This window comes from Monosiga brevicollis, genomic scaffold (assembly GCF_000002865.3).
Source record: "Monosiga brevicollis MX1 MONBRscaffold_2 genomic scaffold, whole genome shotgun sequence".
Taxonomy (NCBI): domain Eukaryota; class Choanoflagellata; order Craspedida; family Salpingoecidae; genus Monosiga; species Monosiga brevicollis.
The window spans coordinates 792,085-812,384 of record NW_001865039.1 but is presented as its reverse complement, the minus strand read 5'-3'; the positions used below and the strand labels follow the sequence as shown (position 1 = coordinate 812,384).

At 54.2% G+C, this 20,300-nt stretch overlaps 3 protein-coding genes across 3 annotated transcripts; 1 reads left to right on the top strand and 2 right to left on the bottom strand.

Annotated features, from left to right (window-relative positions):
* Window positions 1-755: 755 nt before the first annotated feature.
* Window positions 756-1,871, bottom strand: MONBRDRAFT_4877 (uncharacterized protein; the record flags this gene model as incomplete). The annotated part of the gene is made up of 1 exon (XM_001742081.1): window positions 756-1,871. One exon carries the CDS (start codon window positions 1,869-1,871, stop codon window positions 756-758), a length of 1,116 nt encoding a protein of 371 aa, XP_001742133.1.
* A 1,227-nt stretch (window positions 1,872-3,098) lies between these two features.
* MONBRDRAFT_13410 (uncharacterized protein) lies at window positions 3,099-5,823 on the bottom strand (the record flags this gene model as incomplete). Its single annotated transcript, XM_001742080.1, has 12 exons — window positions 3,099-3,155; window positions 3,265-3,326; window positions 3,467-3,512; window positions 3,638-3,809; window positions 3,942-4,065; window positions 4,182-4,272; window positions 4,394-4,494; window positions 4,631-4,712; window positions 4,798-4,887; window positions 4,992-5,075; window positions 5,343-5,564; window positions 5,644-5,823. Coding segments are annotated over 12 exons (1,311 nt in total), but the record flags the coding sequence as incomplete, so codon positions are not given.
* Window positions 5,824-14,232: 8,409 nt separating this feature from the next.
* Window positions 14,233-15,818, top strand: MONBRDRAFT_17047 (uncharacterized protein). Its single transcript, XM_001742533.1, has 7 exons — window positions 14,233-14,247; window positions 14,334-14,515; window positions 14,597-14,687; window positions 14,817-14,891; window positions 14,973-15,095; window positions 15,201-15,293; window positions 15,503-15,818. Exons 1-7 carry the CDS (start codon window positions 14,238-14,240, stop codon window positions 15,751-15,753), a joined length of 825 nt encoding a protein of 274 aa, XP_001742585.1. The 5' UTR covers window positions 14,233-14,237; the 3' UTR covers window positions 15,754-15,818.
* The last annotated feature ends 4,482 nt before the right edge of the window (window positions 15,819-20,300 follow it).

The window sequence follows — 20,300 nt, the reverse complement described above, 5'->3', positions numbered from 1 at the left end:
GGGCGTGCCCAAGCACACCCCCGACCGCCAGCAGCCCGTCAAATAGCGGCGTTGCCCAGAACAATTGGACGATGGCCAGCTTTCGATCTGCGGCGCGACAAATTTCAAGAACAAAAAATTGAAACTTTTCCGCCGTTACACGGTTTAAAATTGGAGAGGTGGTTTGTTTTTCAAATTTGAGGCGCTTGAACAGCACTTGGCCATTGGCCGTTTGGGCCTTGCCCGTCCAAGAGGGAGAGGACAGAGTTGCTTAGTCCGCACGCACCCACATGCATGCTTGGGGCATACGGGGAGACATCTGGGCGCGCACAGCTTGAGAATCAGCGCCCCATACTCCAAGCCATCAAGAGCACAAGCGATTGTCAATGAGACGTAAAAGAAAAAAACATGGTGAGGAAAAAAAGCAATCGATTATAAGGGTCGTGAGATACGAGAAAGAAGACTCTGGTCAACTTTGCGCATAGTCACTTGATGAGAGCGCTCCCATGTGAAACCATAACTCAAGAAAAAGGGACACACACACACACACACACACACACACACACACACACACACACACACACACACACACACACACACACACACACACACACACACACACACAGAACGGGACCATGCAGAAGCAGAAGGCAATCTGTGGGAAGCCAAGAAAACACAAGTGGCAACTGGCTTTGGTCTGCTTTGAGGTGCTGACTGTACACATCAGGCTGGCCGTGCGGTGATCTGCGTTTTGATGAAAAGATCATGGTTGTTGACTATTGGCGTTCCTTCTGTTCGGCTGCAGCAATTTCAGCCCCCGTCATGGCGTTTCGAGACGTCTGAAGTTCTTCGACCAGAAGGGTGCGCCCCTTGGCTTGCAAAATGTCTAACATGGTGTGGCCATCTGCGTTGCGGGCATTGACGGCACAGCCTGCCATCTCTTCCAAGATCTCGCAGCAGGAGCGATTCATGTTGGGATTACCCGCCAAGTGATGCAGCAGTGTGCTGCCATCTGAAAAGACAGGTGGCAGCAGGTTGTCGACTTGGGCACACTGCAACAGGTGTCGCTCACCAAAATTCTCATCGGCGACTAAAGCCTTTAGGAATGCATGCCGATTCGACGTGGCCCAGGCGAATTTATGCCGAGCCAGCTCCTGGGCCAAGGCGCTCACATGATCCTTTCGAATGATATACGAAAGAAGTGAGCTAGTTTGCTCTTCTTGGTCATGTTTTTCGGTGGCTCTCAACCCGAGATTACATCCAGCAAGAATGATGGCAGCCAGCGCACTCATGGAGGCTTGACCAAAAAGAAGATGCTTGAGTGTGAGACCATTGGTATCGAGGCGGGCCCCTCGCTGTATGAGCAAAAAAACCTGCTCGATGTTATCTGCATAGTCCAAGGGCGCTAGACTGTCGGCGTCCACCGCGTTGATCAGCCCTGCATCCATGTAGCGCAGAAGAGCATTCAGTAGCGGCATGTTCCGACCAATGACGGCAAGGTGTAGAGCCGATCGTCGCTGTGGGGTCACTTGGTTAATGTTGGCACCGGCTGCTCGTAACAACTCGGCCGCCTGTGCCTGTCCGTGCTCGACCGCGCTGTGAAAAGGTGTAAAAATACGCGGAAGTTGCCACAGGTCGGGACAAATACGGCCCCGGTCCTCAAAGACGAGGAACCCAACGTCGTAAGCAGGTAGTTGAGTGTAGTCCACGCTCAAGAGGGCTCGAATGGCCGACAGAAATCCCCGCCTTGCCGCTACATGGAGGGCTGTCAGGAGAAAAGGGCCTAGAGGGTCAAACATAAGGGTGCCTTGCTCCTGAGCCAGTCGTACAAAGGTCTCCTCATCACAGGTGTCCAAATTCAATGTGCGCCATCGACAAACGTTGGTGGCCATGGTGACCGCGGTCCGCAAGATCGAGATGTGAACCGCGTGTTGTACATGAAAAGGCGAGATCGATCACGGCTAGTCGGCGCAAACAAGCAACAGCTTTAAGGGTGCAACAGCAGTGGCAGCAGCGATGATAGGCGAGGCAGAAGCGGCGCGGCTTGCATGATGAATCGCTGTTGGGCACCAGGCCAGGAGCACTGCAAAAGTGGATCAAAGGGCACGCATCAATACTGTCCTGCAGCAACAACTCCGATGCCTGCTCAACACACACACACACACACATAAGCGGGCCGCAAACCCAACCCCCGATGTGACCAAGTCCCTCACAATCGCGTTGAGCGTCCCCTCCCTAACCCCCTTTCAGACACCGCGCGCGCACCGCCAGTTCGTCAGCACTCCATCAAAAGCCACTGATTTGATTGACATGTTAACCCCACCTGTCAGTGACCCATCGCACACACACACACACACACCTCGCGTTGAATGGCGCTCGTGCATACACGACTACGATCTCTTGGAAAAAATGTGTGAAGAAAGAGTCATGTCAGCATACGTACTTTGCTGCTTTTTGCTGTTCGTGCTTGGTCACAAAGGCACGAGGCAAGTGTGATAGACAACGCCAAACCAAATCCCAAGATTTGGCACCCTCCATCAAACCCGACTCACACACGCCAATTCGTGCGTGGTCGTTGTTGGTCGTGGTCGCCGCGCGGTGGCGAGCAAAGCAAGCACGTCAACCGCTGGGGCAAATGCAAGATCTTGCAAGATTGTTTGCAGTTTGGTTCAGATCTTTCATACGAAACCAATCAAAAATCTTCGTGTAAATCCAAATCCAAATCCAAATCCAAATCCAAATCCAAATCAATTATGAAGCTCGGGAGGCCGGGGTCAGGGTGGGCATAAGGGGCAACAAACAACACCCAAAGAAGACGCCAAGACGCGGATCGCCTTCAGATCAATCACAAGACTAAACGAAAATTGAATGTATGGTCACGACCATATCAAACAATAACGACAAGCCCAGAACGAAGCATACACGCCCAACCTTTAGCCGCGGGAGCTCAGTGTCGAGAATCGGTTAATGTAAAGAGCGACAACGGCAACGCCGCACGCAGCACAGCAGCAAGCGGCGAAAGAGAGACAAGCAATGCAATATGCAACAAGCAACATTGAACAACATTGATCGGCACAAAACGCGGCGCCCACAGGTGGGACGCAGTGCACCACAATAACCTAGACATTGCTGTAGTGATTGAGGCGAAACAAGGGGACGCGTCCTTTGTCGTTGCCCTACGGTTAGAGAGTTTGTGAAAGCATGAACGCATGCACAGGCGTGGTGAGCTGATTAAAACTCATACATGACAATGGCCCTCCTGCGCACAGGACAGGTAGTACGAACCACGGCGAAGTAGCCACCATTGGGTGAAAAGCCCAATGAATGCACATAGTGCAATGGAGTTTCTGCACGCGCAGGCCCAGGGTCAGCACCACCACAAGCAGAAAAAAAAACATCAACGTTGATGCTGAAGGGTCTGACCACCCACGACAAGCACGCTGTGGGGACCACAGCCTTCAAGATCATGCGAGTCAAATTTACGCACTGGTGGTCGGAAAGTTGTTGTAGACGGTCGTCGAGTTGACGTGCACCTGGTGATTAAAACAAGGTGGTTGGACCAAGTGCACGTGGAAAAGGTCAGTCCACAGTGCACCAATGCACAGCGCAGCATTGCACACATCCCACATCACGATGGCGTGGTTGCTACGACACATACCAGTCGCAACGCTTGTTTGGTCATGCGGCTGCCCATGGCTAAAAGTTGGCCGTCATGATTGAAACTGAGATTGTCAATCTGGGTCACCAAATTCTTGATGACCTTCACAGGGGTGGGATCCGTGGAACGCAGACAACTGGAGTTGTAAATGTTGACAATACCACTGTCAGACCTATGTTATCCAAACAGGGGGGATCGGCACAAGCAGGCAATACCCAGCCAACACGTGAGTGTTTGGCCAAACGTCGGCTCAAACCGTCTGACCCCGATTGGGAAAAAAAAAAAAACGGATCCATGGACGCACCCAGTGGCCACGTGCTCATCATCGGGGCTCACAGCCAGACTGGTTGAGCGCAAGCAGCCCTCATCGACGAAGACATGGGTACAATCACGCGTGTTCATATCCCAGACATAAATCTTGCCATCCTCTGTCACGTGGTTTGCAGACAAGAAGACATGCGTGTAAGGATGCATCGAGACACCGTGTTCCTAAGTAGAACAAGACATATTCACTTGAACTGGCCAGACAAGCCTAGACACATACCACCAGACGAGTACATGACGCTGCCGTCGCTGTTAAAGGCCACGTGGCGAGCCGGTCCGTTCATGTGCAGATCACAGATCCAGTGGCGTGACTGATGCCGACAATGCCAGGCAGATGGTACGAGGCGATATTTATGAGCGACGATAACTCTTCCAAGTTGAAGCATCCTAGCATGCACTCCAATGCCATTCACAGTGTTGCGTGCAGCCTACCTGCTGTGACACGAGGAGAAGCGCGCCATCCTTGCCAGTGAAAACCAAGTGCTTGTCGTCGGGCGACACCCACATGCGCTCCAAGCTACGCTCGGCGCGGCCTGCCAACACCCCGAGATTGCAAGACACACAAGGTCAAGCCACGACCAATGCACAATTGACAAGAGCTGAAAAGGGCGGGCCTCAGCTACAACTCAGATGATCAAGACAATCAAGCATTGTGGCTTGCTTGCGCACCTTGAAGACGAGGAATGCGTTCGACTGCAGTCCGTTCGAGATCAAACGAATAGAAAAATGGGCGACGGCCGGACAAGAAAATCTAATCGCAGTCAGAGACAACAATTGAGTGAAAAGGAAGGGTCAGTCCACGTCGGCATGCGGTAGGATTAAGGCCATCGACTGACTTTGTTGCCTTGGGGGGTGAAGCCAGCACTCATGATGGGCATATCTTTCAAGAACGTCGACTGCAGCAAGGCGTTCTTCTTGCCATCGACCTGAAAAGTTTGATCAGCAATGTGAGCTCGGAATGAAATAAAGCATCTCGCACCCAGAAAGAGGATTTCAGCCCGGCGGATGTGAGGAGGTCAGAGGTTTGTACCTGAAAGAGGCGCAGGGTTCGATCCATGCCGGCAGTAAAGAGTGCCGGCGCCGACGGGTGAAAGCCGAGGACTTGCAGGACGGCCTTCACAGGTTGACAAGCACATGGTAGAGAGCAAGTTGACAAACGGTGAGGAGCAAGCAACACGCACGACGACGGCAATGTCCGTATTGCAAATGGATGCGGCGATATGGTGGTATGGGGGCGCTCAGATAATGAGAAAGGTTTATCCACAAGAAGCTTCAGATTGAAGACTGAATAAAGTTTGTTCATCATTGTGCCCATCACCACCGCGCCACAGCAACACATAAAAAAAAAAAAAAAAAAAAGAAAAAAAGACAGAAGACAGACCTTGCTGGGTGCCGCGTGGTTGCCGTCGCGGACGGTCGAGAATTTGAGACGGTGAGCCGGAATGGCCGCAGACCGACGGGAAATGAGCCGGGCGGAAGTGCGCAAAAGGCTTTCTTCATCCTCTTCGGCCTCTTTGCCCTCCTGTGCTGCCCACTGAGGGCGACCATGGATCTTTTGAAATTGCGCACGCAGCCGCTGCTCATACTCACCACCATCTATCACCTACAGACAAGAGAAGAGACAGGCCAACTTAACTTGATGACCCCAAATTCTCGAAGATGGACTACGTCAACGCACAAACCTTGTCCTCTTCGTCGGTGCGCAACTTGCGCAGTCCCTTTTGCTCTGCAATGTCCACAGCCAATTGCTGATCATCTTCGTCCTCCCACGCCGCTCCTTGGCCTCCCTCCTCACTCTTGGCCTCATCATTGCTCTCGTCATCGCTAGCAGCATTCACCTCACGCTCATCATCACTGCCATCTGAGGCCTGGGTACCAGAACAGGAAGGAAAAGAGGAAAAGGAAGATGAGAAGGCGCCCCGAAGAACACGCGCGCCCTTTTAAGCCTCAGGCCTCGGGACAATCAGCGCGGAGGAAACGCCAGACCACGTGGTAACTCACCTCGCCCAAAATGGCATCCAAAGCTTGGTCGCCTCGTCCAAAAACTGCAGTCTCCAACTCTTGTTCCAACTCAGTGTTTGATTGATCCAATGCTTTGCTGCGTTTGGCGCGCCGCCGCGTAGAGCCCGTTGTTGGAGCAGGGGCGGCACTCGCCGTGGTCGCCGCCGCCGCACCACGCTTCAGCTGTCGTCGCAACATGTGTTCGGTGTGTGTGTGTGCGACAAGGGAAATGGTAAAGTGTGACGTGATCTAGACTTTAAAGCACAACGTGGGGGAGATACGAAAGAAAAGACAAAAGAGATTTAGTTGTGCTTTTGAGCATGGCGATTAGAGAAACATGAATTATGGCGCATGTAGGTGCACGCCAAGAACAATCGACTCGCTACGAAGATGAGGCAGCCGGTGCAGAGGTCTTTTGCAAGTTGTAAAAATCATCAAGCATGTTACTTAAAATGCGCTCTTCACTGTCATCGAGACTGGCCACGTCTGCTGGCATCCGCTGGGCAAGCTCGCTGATCAAGGCGCAATGTCGCTCGAATTTTTGCATCTTTCTGGCCCAGGTGCTACGGGCAAATACAGATGCTCTGTGGTGCAGAGACGCAGTGGGACAAAGCCATCCGGAGTGAGAAACAAAGGGGTCGCTAGCCATTTATTACATAAAACTCTGCACCCCTAGCTCCCAAGGCAGGACAGCCGTACTTTGGATTCGATGCCTTGAGAAAGTGGGCAATGTAGATCAGGGCTGATTGTTGCGACGTCAAGAAAGGATACTTGGGTCGTTTCAGCCCCACGCTGGTGATGCTTTTGGTGATGAGAACCGACACGGTTTGCTCCAAATACCCCAGCATTGGCAGCGCTTGTACGTCCTGTAAAGCCCGCCGAGGAGGCAAGGTAAGACATCATGTGCTCACGTTTCTTGGCCTAATAATAGTGGACTTACCAGCTGTTTGAGTCGTCGAACAGGAAGGCGCGCGGGAAGCTGCAGGCCTGTAAACGCTGATGGGCAACGACAAAACTCAGCCGCCTCCTTGGCTCCCTGGCAAGCGTAAAACTTGCTGTCGAATTGCACAATGTGTTCTCGAGAACCCTCCACCAAACTCTCAAAGCGCTTGTAGCCTTGGACATACGTCACGGGGCAAAAGGCACCAAACTCCAGCTATGCACAAAACATGTAGCAGCAACAGGCAGAGCAAAGGCCAAGAAAGCATGCTTGCGAATGAGTGAACATTGTCGAGCACGGACGGTTACAACCCCAGACAAAATGCGTAGGGACCCACCTTGTTTGTCGATATAAGTGAGGCATCAGCCACGACGGTGGGCCGCTGAGCCGGTGGCGCACATTGCGCATAAGCCTGCCAATGCACACCATAGATTGCAAGCCAGTCAGCCAACACGGATCATCACCAACGCAAGTAGTACAGCGGTACAGCAGCACAGCCGGCACTTTGCGCGTCGAGGAATCAGGGCACACGCACATCCGGGTCAGTGTGAAAGCGCGCCAGGTCTGCCGGTTCATGAACAAAATAAACTTGGTCGTTATACAAAATGCCGGCCGAAAGTGAATCCCATGATGCCGTCACCAGCTCTTGATGATCGCGCCAGCTGCAAGATAACCCAGTGCACAACAAAGAGGAGAGATCAGGACATAACCCTTCCAAGAGAAAACGAACAACAGTTGTGCTCGGGTCAGGAACGCAAAGCTCGGTGCGCGTAGCCACTGACCGCACGACATCCAGCAGCCCAAAGGGCCCAAGTTGGTTCTCCAATGTGGTGCGCGCCGTGGCAAGATGAACCAAACGAGCGGGCTGATTCGCGGCACGGTTGCTCCAAAACTGCGCCTGAGCGGCAGTCGCTGTCTCAAGACTCAGCTGTATGGCTCTCTTCACCGCCCACTTGGATCCAGTGGCTGGGATGCTGTGCCAGTTGCGGTGCTGGGTCACAAAGTGCTCGCGAAACGGTGCAACCTGTGTTTTATAGGCCTGATAGAGGCCTTCACATAGCTCAACGGCCATGCAAATCTGCTCGCCCAGCAAGGAAGCACATTCATCTCATCAGCCTCCGCCGCAACACGGTGTCCACCCGCTTACATCTCGAGGTGATAAAAGCAAACATCATGCAAAAAAAGCCTACCGGTGGATCGGGCATGGGCTGTTCGCGGGCCTCCTGGCAACGCTTGGCAACGACCGCCATGTCTGCTTCAAGCTCGTAGATGGACGTTGGTAGGAGCAATTCATGACGAGACAGTGCTTGCCACTATACATGGTTTGAGCGGTTCATACGACGCAGCAGCAACCGCAGCAGCAACCGCAGCAGCAACCGCAGCACACACACACACACACACACACACACACACACACACGCAATGAATGTTGGAAATGAGAGGAGACGCAGTTCCGTGGTCCGGCACGAATCAATCGATTGAGGCGGGGGCAGCAAGCCTCGCGATTGGCCTGGTGTATCAAACGTACCAACTCCAGAGGAAAGCTCTGCAGATCCATGACGTAGCCCTCAATGGCGGCCCGAGGTCGGCATGTGGCGTGGAGAAGGGCTTGTCCCAACGTGGCTGCAGACAAGCAACCCGAGCCACTCATGGTCAGCTCCCGTCGCACCTCGAGTGCCAGAGGATTGGACGACGCCAAGAAGTGGGCCACAGCGCTGGTTTCCGTGATGCGTTCCAAAGCAAAGTGCTCGGCCACGCCCATGGCTGCCGTAGTTTTGCCAGCTTGTGGGGGACCCGTGATCACCAGACGCAAAGGACTGTAAGTGGGGATCAAGTCCCGTTGCGCTGTGAGAAAGGACCAAGGTGCCTCAACGAAGCTTTGTCGCTCCTTGAAGGATGAGAAAAATAAGGCCATGCCCCGAAAAATGGCTGGGTAGCGAACGAGTTCTTGAGGCGCTGTTGCCGTGCCGCTTCGACAGCGTGCCGGGCACCACGTGCCATAGATTGAGGCATGCAAATGGCCTTGATCCAGCAGCGCCTGGCAAATGGCTAGCGGCTGTTGTTGACAAGCCTCCAAGAGGTCAGCTCGATTGTCGAGATATTTGCGCATGCGCGACATGACCTGTTGCACGACGCGGCTCTCGCTCAAATCTCCACGAACTTCAACCATATCAAGGAAGTATGTCTGCACAGCTGCAGCCATCAGGCTGGCCATGGTATCCACTTCGCCTTCGTGACGCGATGTGACCTCGTTTTGCAGCCGAACACGCGCTTGGTCGTCTAGATGAGATGTGGCCATGGGACGGTCGAGGAGCAAAGAGGCACATGTCAGAGTCCATCGCAGCAACACGTGAGAATAACCGTGTCGAGAGCGTGTAAACCTCGACGCCCAATAATACCCCCTCCCCTCCCTGTCAGTCCCCCAAGCACTCACCGCCCTCAAGTTCTTCAACATCCGCATCCTCCTCGTCTTCCTCCTCCAAAGGTTCGTACTCTTCGCCTTCGTATTCAGGCTCATCCTCCTCCTCTTCTTCCTCGCCAGCTTCGCGGCGTGCGGCGCGCTCTGCTTCCCGCTCTGCTTCCCACTCACGGCGCTGGGCACACAGACATCCCAAAGCAAACAACATGAGCGCCAGCTGTTGGGCAGTGCATTACACCCAGACTGCCCGGTCCGCGCAAACTGCGACGATCCGAACCTTTTCATATTGCGCGCGCTCCCAGGCCTCGCGGTGGAGGCGGAGTGCAGTTTCGCGCGCCTGCTTCTTTTTTTCGCGCTCCCTCGTTACCTGCAAAAGCCCATGAACCAAACGGAGCCGTGATGGAAGGATCAGACTCAATGTGGCCTCATTAAACGAATGCGAGGCAAGGCCGCGCGCTTACCCGACTTCGGTGCCGCTGATACAGGCGAAGGCGATGGGAAACGACACGTTGCAATGCAACCTCGAGCGATAGATTGAAGCACACCAACACGTCGGGCGGCATGCCAGCCTCGACCATGGCACGCAGATCATCCTCGGTGCGGGGAAAATTGACCATGACAAACCCATTGGCAAGATGATGCCACAGGTAGGTGTAAATGGCCATGGCCTTTTCCGCATCAATGTCGACGTCTGGATCATCCACTTTGTCCAAGACGTGCTCGTGTAGCTCATGGCTGGGGTCGCGACAAAGTTGTTCAACATACTCGGCAAAGTCAACGTGAACCACATCGTGTTTGGTGGCAAGCTTGCGCGCTGCCGTTTGTTGGTAGGCGCCGGGCGGACCGATGAAGCATAGGCGGGGAGGAGGGGGTGTCACGGGAACATGCAGAGCCACATAATCCTGTGGGGCCAGTAGGAATTGTGTTCGGTTATCTTCCGAGGAAAAGTGATAGTAGCGACCATCATAAAGGGCGGCAAAATCGGGTAATCCAGGCACCAGGGCCCCATGCTGCACTAAGCTAACCGGGCAGTAGCTATGGGGAGGAGACAAGGAGCCAAATGAGCATTTTTCCATCGCCAAAGCACGTGTCGACACCAGCACGAGGGTACATGTCTAGGAATGGACGCGCGAGTGAAACACCGAGGGTAGTCTGAGATGTGAGGTGAGACAGAACACACCGAAAGGTATCACCCAATTGAGCTTCGTTGAGATTTTCAAAGTCCAACGCGTGCTCCACCTCCTTGGGCCGAATGACGAGCTCTTGCTGGGCGGCATGGCGGGCGCGCACAGCGAGCAAGCCAGCCTGTTTGACGTCCAACTCGCGCTCGCATACCAGAACGGGCACTCCACGATCGCGCAGCTGCTCCAACATGGCATTATAAGAGGTCTGGCGTGGATCTGCATTGTTTTGCTGCAAGAGAGCGGCCGACTCATCCTCATCTGTGATGGAAAATCCCACAAATCAAAATGGCAACCAAATCAGCAAGGATCGATCAACTTCGGTTGCTGCAAGGGGATCAGTGCGAAAAACGCACTCTCATGAACTGTGAGTTGAGGGAGTGCAGCCAGCTGCGGGCAAAGCACGCAGTTGGGAGCCCGAGCGCCTCCAAAGAGCGGGCGCAATTGCTGGTGCACCTCATGTGTAGCGATCAGGACATAGCTCTGCAAGTGCAGGCCGCAGCGACCATGGAGGACGGTTGTGAGGCGAATGATGACGCAGACGTCCGAGCAAAACGGCCGAGCTTTGCCCAAGATGTCAACGCGCACCTCATGCTCTTGCATGCTACTGAGAAGGGTGGGGATCGTGCCGTCCTTTTCTGTGGGGGCCTCGATGAAGCGCAACTGAGGCATGTTGCTCCAATCGTCCAGAGAAGTGTGTTCAGCCAGCGCCTTGATAAGATCCTCGGCCACCTCCACGGTGTCAGCAACAATGCAAGCCTATGTCCAACCACGCAGCGTCACTGGGGCATGGTCACACCAGTTTGTCGGCATTCCGGGATCCAAGGAAATGCAAATGCACGTACGCGCAGGGAGACGCGAAGCTCCTGGCAGAGATAACGTTTAGGGTTGGTCAAGAAAGCATGCAGCTTTGTGCGGTCAGCCATGAGAAAGATGTGGCCAAGATAGGCCGCAGCAAAGATGGGTTCACCATTGACCATGGTGTGACTCCGGTGCCACGACACGGGACACAGACAGCCAAAAGGTCCTAAAGCCCGAGAAAATACCCCCGTCGCGGCGCTTTGGTGAGTCGACAGCAATAAAAGTTGGGGACATGCAGGGGATCAATAAAGTCGACGGGGGCAAAAGACCTGGCGCAAGGGTGAGCGTCTCTGCCAGCTCCATCAGCTCTTCGTTCTCACTGTCCTCCGGAGGTGGCATCAAGGTGCTTAGAGTGGCCATCATCTCGGCGTTGCTAGAGACTGCAGGCCCAACCCAAGTCGAGGAAAGACGGGTAAGAGACCAAGCACATTGTTGTGGCCATGATGAGGAAAGAGCGCACAACCACACGCTGGAAGAGCACTCGGTACGGAGGCCCTCATCTGAAGCAAACAACGCGGGCAAAACAAAGCGCACATTCAGTGTCATCGTTGGGAATGTGGATGGCCTCGATGACGGGGCGGAGCTGCTGGTGGCGCAAAAAGCGCTGCATATGTATACATGGACCGCCAACAGGCTGGTGAGCGCGAGCCAGGAGAAAACGCAGCAAGCCAGGCCGATTGGCTGTGTGGCCTAGTGATGAATTTCAAAGCTGCTCGGGGGCTTCAAACGCACCTCGATGGCATTGACGGCTGTCACCGTATCCAAGTCAGCGTGAAGTTGGAGAAGATGAGGAGCCTGAACAAGGGCTGCGAGCTGATCAACGAGTTGCTGGAGCTCTGTGAGCGTAGGAGCAGGCTTGTGGTTGTGGTAGGCTGCGACAAAACCACGCTGCTCTTCCTTTGAAGGACTGACGAGCGCAGGCATAGAGCGGAAGCTGGGCGTCACTAGCTCTTCGGGCTGCCCATCATTGTCAGGATCCTCGTCCTCGTCCTCGTCGGCACTCTCCTCGGCATCTGCGGCTTCAGAGCTCTGCGCTGAATTGGAACGCCCTAGATCAAGAAGGCCATAGTACTTGCCAGCGAGAGGATCCATACACGCGCCGTTGAAGAGGACGTCAAAGTGCTCGCCGATGGCACGGAGCACGACCACGGTGGTGAGGGTTTGCTTGGCCTCCTGCAAAAGGCGCAGGTGGTGTCCAACCTCATGATAGGTGCATGAGAGAACAAAACCACGAAAGTCGACACGATCCGAAGTCAAACGCTCGCTCAAGAGCGTATCCATGAGTACAGGGGCCACCGACTGGCCGAGAGAAAGGCTGCGCCAAGCTTCCAGCACCGTGGGTGATGCCGTTTCGACGGGACGCATGCGAAACTTGTAGTAATGTGCGTCAGGATGCTCATCGTCAACATCATCGTCGTCATCTTCGTTGACACCACCGCCGTCCTGCTGCTCCTCGTCGTCATTCTCTTCATCATCCTCATCGTCATCGTCAGCCGCCTGGTTTTCAGCACCAGAATCTGCCTCCTTGGACTCGTCATTGCCTTCAGTCTCTCCGTTGGCCTCTTCATTTTGAGCGGCCTTTTTCTTGGCCCGTCGTGCCTCGCGTAGCTGACGCCGTACCGCGCTGCGGGCATCTGCAGTGTCGTATCCCCCATGGCAAGAAAGACATTCGTGTTGGATGATTGTTTAGCAGCGCAGTCGAATGAGCGAGCGGCAAATGCGTGGCGGAGTTGGCCGAGGAAGTTGACAAGTGAAGCAACGGTTGAGCGTAGGCATGAAGGACTGACCACGGACGGCTGCTTGCAGCAGTGTGCGCGGTGCTAGACACTCAGCCTTGTAGTATGCCGCCAGCGCGCGGGTCACGCGCTCCAGTTGTACGGCCTAGAGACAAAACCGAGGAGATGACGGGCAAGGTGTGAGTAATGGTGTAGCGGTAACGAGTGTCAGTCCCGGGTAGGAGAGGTGAGTGCCGCCGCGCATGGACGGATCGTCCAAAGCTGGTGCAAAGTGCGTACTTCAGGGCCCACGATGAGAACACGCGCAACGGGATGGGTTGCGACGGCCTTGATCCGATCGGCGCAGCGGTAGGCCATGCTATCAAAATTCGGGGACCCGCTCGGAACCTCATCATTGAATGCGGACGCCGCGGGCTGCGACACCGGCGCAGTGTCCGCAGATGAAGGGACGGCTGGCTCTGGCTCTGGCTCGGTCATGGTGCTGTTGATTTCGAGATGCTCTTGCCGGCAAGCACGAGGTGCTGCGTGTGGTTCCCGCACAAATTGGCGGCGTCCACTGACGTCCAGCACAGAGTCAACCGGTCAGATCTAGCACGCTGGGCTTGCAGAAAATCCAGCGAAGCCACAAATTGCGGTGGCGGTGCTGTGAGCTGAACACCGTTCGCGGTGTCAGGTCTCGAGCAGGAGCAGAGCCCGACGTTGCTAACCAAATGGGGTCAGAAATTAGCCACTAGGCACACACCGACCCCCATTGGTCCAAATGTCAGATTTAATTGGTCTGTCTGTCTGTCCGTGTCCCTTTGACTTATAAGGAGTGCAAGGTGATGAAAGCTTCAAAGACAAACGTGTGTCGTTCGGCGAGACGAGGTGACGAGTGAGGCTCCGGCGGCGACCCGCGACCGCTTGAAGGGAGGGGCTGGGCCTTTGCTACCTGTGTGTGCATTTACGCTTCTTCTTCTTCTTCTTCTTGTTGGTGATACTTGTGTGGTTTGAATTTTTGGGGGTCACTGTGTGACGCATCTCATCCTGTTCCCGTTTTTTGTTTTTTTTTTTCGAACTTGCTGACTCGACTCGACTCGACCCTGTGTACGACCCGCGCTGCCTTTTGTGTTTGCAGCCTACTTTGGTCACCACAAGCATGCTGCAAGGTGAGCCCAATGGCCAAGCCCCCATCCTCAAAACATGCGTGAAAGTGTGCGCTGCAGGTTCATGCGGCTTCAACCTGTTGCAACAGCAGCTTTATCGCGTGCCTTAGGCACGTCCTCCGCCGCGAGGGCTCTGGCCCAAACGCTGCCACGCCCATCCCTTTGGGTACCCCGCCTGCGGATTCGTCCCAGCGCGGCCTATTCAACCGCGCCCAAGCCCTCACAACAACCACCTACGCCAAATCTTCGCGGCAATGTTGGCCGCGGTGGGGTATGTTCTGCCGGGGCACCTTGCTATCGTAATCGAGTGGTGTTAGTAGCCAGTAGAGCTGACAACGACGTCATTGCGCAGCCCATTAGCTGGACGACCTTGGCCGTCATGCTGGGTCTTGGAGGCGCCGCTGTCTACTATTTTGATCATGAACGCCAGCGCGTGGAGAAAGGTACGAGATGGAATGGTGGGGGGTGGGGTGGCTGTCGGGCCGTGGACATTGGCTTGCACCGAGTCTAGTGGGCTTATGAGCAGTAGAGGCAGGAACGCAGCGCTCGCTCACAGGCAAATGGCGTGGCAGTGCGCGCCAAGCAACGTACGTCTTCAGTAGGGCAGTCGGCGCTCGGGGGTGATTGGACCTTGACAGATATGCATGGTAAGTGCCTGCCGAGCCGCCTGGCAAAGATGCTTCGCGCTGGCTCAACTGACTGGTGGGGTTTGATTGCCGCTTTTTTAGGGGAGAAGCGGCACAACACCGACTTTTTGGGCCAGTGGCACCTCCTCTACTTTGGCTTCACCTTTTGCCCCGATGTGTGCCCGGAAGAATTGGACAAGATGGCTGAGGTCATCAACCACCTTGGTACGGCTGCGCGCGCTTTGTTTTGTTGTTTTAATTTGAAACAGCTGGCTGCAGTTCGCAGACCCGACCGGCTGAACTTGCTGTTGTGTGATGTTGCGCTGGCAGACGCCCAAAGCAAACTGCCCAAGATCCAGCCACTGTTCGTGTCAGTGGACCCAGACCGCGACACGCTTCCCAAAATTCAAGCCTATGTTGAACGTACGTTGTCTGCTGCCCCTTCTTCGGCTTGACAAAGAGCTGATGTGACCTTCATCCCTGTTGTTGGTTGTTGCTTCTTTTATTTTTGTTGTGTGCGTATCTTTGTCTCCGTCTCTGTCTCCGTCTCTGTCTCTGTGGTGTTGATTTGGTCTTTTTCTTTTTCTACATTGAAGATCTTATTCGCTTTTGCCGATGATCATGGGGTGCAGAGTTTCATCCGCGGTTGCTGGGTTTGACGGGAACGCACGAGCAAATTAAGCACATCTGCAAGAAGTTTCGTGTCTACTACTCACGGCCCCAGGTAGATGGTGATGAAGATTATTTGGTTGATCACTCCATCATCCAGTATCTGATGGATCCAGAAGGCCACTTTGTAGCCTACTACGGCCAAAACATGACAGCGGAGCAGATGCTTGAGAGTGTCCAAGATCACATTCGCGAGTACAACGCCGCTCATTGATATCGAGCGAGATGGGCAAAAGTCATCGTTAAGGAAGCAACCCACTCAGAAATTGACTAGAACTGACTCTCGACTTTCTCATCTGGTTTCCGTAACATCAGGTCTTTCTTCCCAAATGAGCCATAGACTTTCTGTTTCTGTCAGTGTCTCGGGTGGATATGAGGAGCAAGGCGCCTTTGTTCAAAGTCGCTGGTGTCAAGCAGCCATACGTTGTGAGTGATTCGCGGCTTCAGACCTTGTATTCTTGCTCAGTCCTCAGTATGCCAGAGCAGTCGCTGAGAAGCAACTCAAAGCAGCCACTTCAAAAAAATATGACATATGTACATTCAAAACTTTTATGAGCGTTACCAAGTGTGGCGCTTATTTTCACACCAAAGGGGCACAAACCAGCGCAGCCCTCTGCATCCACTGGTGCCCGAACAACTGATCGCTCGCGTAGCAACCACACATTGGTGCCAAGTCTTGGAAGTGTGTCAGCCTTTACCACCGTGCTGGCCCTTGACTCTCAGCTATGATCTTGCCTCGCTCGGCCCACAACGTAGCGACGTTGGTTGCATTGACCATTGGACTGGCTTGCTCGGCCACGAGTGCGAATTCCTTCCGAAGAAACCGCGTCATTTACCATTTTCACCTGCACAAGTGCGGTGGTACGTGGTTTTGTCACGACGCGGCGCTCAACGAGGAAACGGTTGCGCCTAAATTTCGCATGAATAACTGCAACTTTCCGGGTGATCACCCGGCTGGCACGGGCGGCCCGGGCGGCCTCTACAATGAGAATTTCGACTGTCAAGATCGCCTTGCCCACATTGGACCTGCGACTTACTTTCAGACTGAAAACGTGTTCAACCAGCACATGCTCAAATGCGACGATACCATGCTCCTTGGCATCCAACTCCGGCACCCCATGAAACGAATGGCTTCACATATCAACTTCAACAACAAATTTCGAAACGATAACATTCAGAAGTCCCGAGAGGAAACTTTTCACAACATTCAAATGAAGACTGTTGGGTTTGGATCTGCCACAGTCAACAACTATATCATTCGCAGTCTGCTGGGCTCGAAGGTGTATGGGCTCCCGCTCGGCCACATCAACCACACACATCTTGAGCTGGCTAAGCAAGTGCTGGATCACTTTATTGTGTTCATTCTTGAGGCTCCGACCGAACGCGACCAGCTGCTTGAGTGCTATTATGGGTGGAGAAGGCAGACTAAAACACACTTTCGCGACAGTCGCGGTGCATCTGACCTCGCATGGCACAATGACATCGACGCTGAATGGCAGGCCCGATTATTTGAGCTAAACGACTTGGACATTCAATTATATGAGTATGGGCGACAACTTTCTCGCCAGCAACTGCAAGCCTGTGAAGGGCAGTAGGCGGTGGAAAGAGCGTCGCGACACTAGAACGACGATCCGATTTCGGGCTGGACCCCCCTTGCATTTTTGAAGCCGCAAGCTGCACTTTCTGTAGCATCGAGTTGTGTGCGCGGGAAGGCACACTTATGATATTTCATGACCATTGGATGTAAGGTTTGGGGTCCAGGAGCGGACGGCAGCAAAGCCAGCGGCAACAACAAGCCTGTAGCGTTCACCCAGGCTACTGTCGGGCCTGATCGCCCCTTGCACCGGTGAACAACTCGGTTCGTCGAAAGGCAGCAGGAAACCCTTTTGTCATCAATTTTATATTATGGAATCTGCGTATGACCCTCTTATCTAAACTATATCTCGCTCCTTCCAAACCCCCCCCCGCCTGAACGTTGGTCGACGTTTGTACAAATGTGTCGCTGTGACGTTTTTTGACGTTGATCAATCTGCCTGACAATTTTTGCAAAATGTCAATCGCTTTACCTGGAAAAATCAGCCAATGCCAATTCAAGTCGGGCTTACATGTGCGCTCCCGCCAAACCGGTTTGTCGCTAGCTGTACAAAGCAAACCGGTTATGCAAGGGTAGCCCCCCACACGCAAGCAACGGACAAGCCCAAATAGCATTCATGTGATACCCAATGTGCATTTTTCTTCAGCTCGACAAGCTCGTCACCTCTTCTTTGCCCTGGTGAGCCCCTGGATCGAAAGAAACCCTTTCTTGCTCTTCTTCTTCTTCTTCGGCTTCTTCGTCTCTGTCTGTGGCAGCTCCTGAGTTGGTTGAGCAGAAATTGTTGTTCTTGTGCGCCCTTGTTTTGGCCGGTGGTGCTGCACCACCTGCTTGACTTGGAAAGGCGTCACCGAAGCTTCTTGGCTTTTTTTTTCTGCGAAACCTCATCATGAGTGTGCTGACCTCGCGTGTGCTGCGTCAGCTCGATATCGACGACGACCTGTCGCTCGACGAGGATTGGGCTCTGGCTTCGGCGTCTTCGACGTCAAGCTACGTTGACATGGAGTCGGACGCCACCGCCCGCCTCAGTGGCTTTGAGCCCTTGGACGCCTCTCTTGGGCTGACAGCTGTGTCCGACAGCGCCAGCGGCTCACACCACCACAGTGGTGTCTACTCCGGTAATCACGCCTCGGATTGGGCTCTGCAGCAGGAGGATGAGGAGGGTGACCTGCTTCACCATCAGCGTGCTTTTGCTCACGATGGCATCCGATCGACGCTTCTCAGCGACGTGAAGCCTTCCTCAGTGACTGCAGCTGCTTCCCACCACGCCTATGCCGTGCCGTCCGAGTATGTGGGTCCTTCCAGCATGGACATGGATGACAGCTTTGGTCACGAACTGTTCAAGCCCCCCATGAAAGCATCCTCACCGGCTGTAAGCCTCGAAGGCAGCACCGTTGGTGCCATGCCCGTGTCTGAGCATCGCGTGCAAGACGATCACGTGTCGTGTCCTTTGCCGGAGGAGGAGGATCTTGCTTTCACGCTCAGCTCACTTGTGGCTGAACACAGCGTCCTATCCGCACCGCTACCGGATCAAGTCATCCCAGGCTTGACAGGGCATGACGAGGATCAGGATCAGAGCAGTGTGAGTAGTGTCACTGTCGCGCACTCTGATACGAGTGAACCCCCTGCACGCCGCACTCGCGCTCACACGCAGCCGCGGCCCTCCGCCAGCAACACCAACGCGACCCCATCCAAGCCCGTCGCCGCTCGCCGTACGAGTGCCAAGTCCTCTTCCACGGCTCCAGCTTCATCCCGGGCCTCTGCCAAGCGTCGCAGCCCAGGCGCCGTCGCAGCCGCACAGCAGCAGCAAGTCTCAAGCCCTGATCATGGTGAAAACAGCCGTGATCCCAACCACAATGCGCGCATGGCCAAGCTCAACCGCGAAAAGAAAAAGGCGTACATTGCTGAACTCGAGAGCAAAGTGACTGATCTAGAAGAGGACCTGGGCGAGCGCGACCAGCGCCTGGCCCACCTAGAGGAACAACTGGCCGCTGAGCGGCAACAAGTCCAACAGCTTCGCTTGGCGCTGCAGTCGGCTCCACAGCTGGCAGCTCTCCTTCAAACCATTCAAGGCTCCCACACACTGAACCTGGGGGAACCCACCTCCAAGCGTTCCAAGACCGCCGCGGCTGTGCTTCCCATTCAAATCAACCTCCACCTCGCTCAATGATGGGGCTGGGTAGTCGAATCTCTTGCTTGCCAAAGTGCGATGCAATCGCTGTTTTTGTTGTTTATTACTCCTATTTCGATGGTGATGTGTACACACACCAGGATGGCTTCAGCGGCACATAGAGTGGATGCCGGCTTGCTTCGTGTGTGATGCTTTCATTTACCATTTGCGTTAGCCTCTCCTTCTTGTTTTGTTTTCTTTGGTGCGCTTCAATTCCTGCTTGACCAGAAAGCTTGTTTTATGTTTTTTGTGTACCACAACAGCAAGATGTAAAGATGTAGCTCAATATTCTTATCAAGAGTCCCTAATCGAATTTTTTGCTTGACACTCGTTTCCAATCCGCAAGAGAGCGTTGCATTCTCTATCCACGAGATTTACTCAAACACACCACACGAAAAGCTCCCAAAATCCTGTTGCACACAAACACACACACGTGTTGGACAACCATTCAATTTTTTTTTTTTTTCTCAGCCACTTCTTCAGACAACTTTTTAAGGACCGACACCATGGAGCTGAGTCTGGTCCCCGACTGCGTCGAGACAGAGGAGGAGGCCATTAGCAAGGCGGCTCTCCAGCTAAGTGGACGTGGTTATGACAGCCTTAACAACAATCTTGGGTATGGCGCTGTCGTGTGTGCCCCCGCCACATGGGCTCCTATCGTGTGTCTGACCTCGGTCGTGGGGCCTCGTAGGCGTCTCGTCATGCTGCGGCGCCTTGACCTGGCCCACAACGAGCTTCAAGATATCACCGCACTTGGTATGCTGGCACTGCGCTTGGCACCTTGTTGGCCAGTTATCCCCATTCCGCAAGCATACACACGCACACACACACACGCGCGCGCGCCCTGCAGCACACACGACCTCTTGCATCAACTGCTGTTTCTTCCCCGCTCTCTCCTTTTGCTGTCAACGTGTCTCAACCCCGTGCTCAATCAACTGCTGTGTTGTTGTTTTTCTCTTGGATGCTTTCCGGTCCCATTCCCACGCACGCCTAGGCCAGC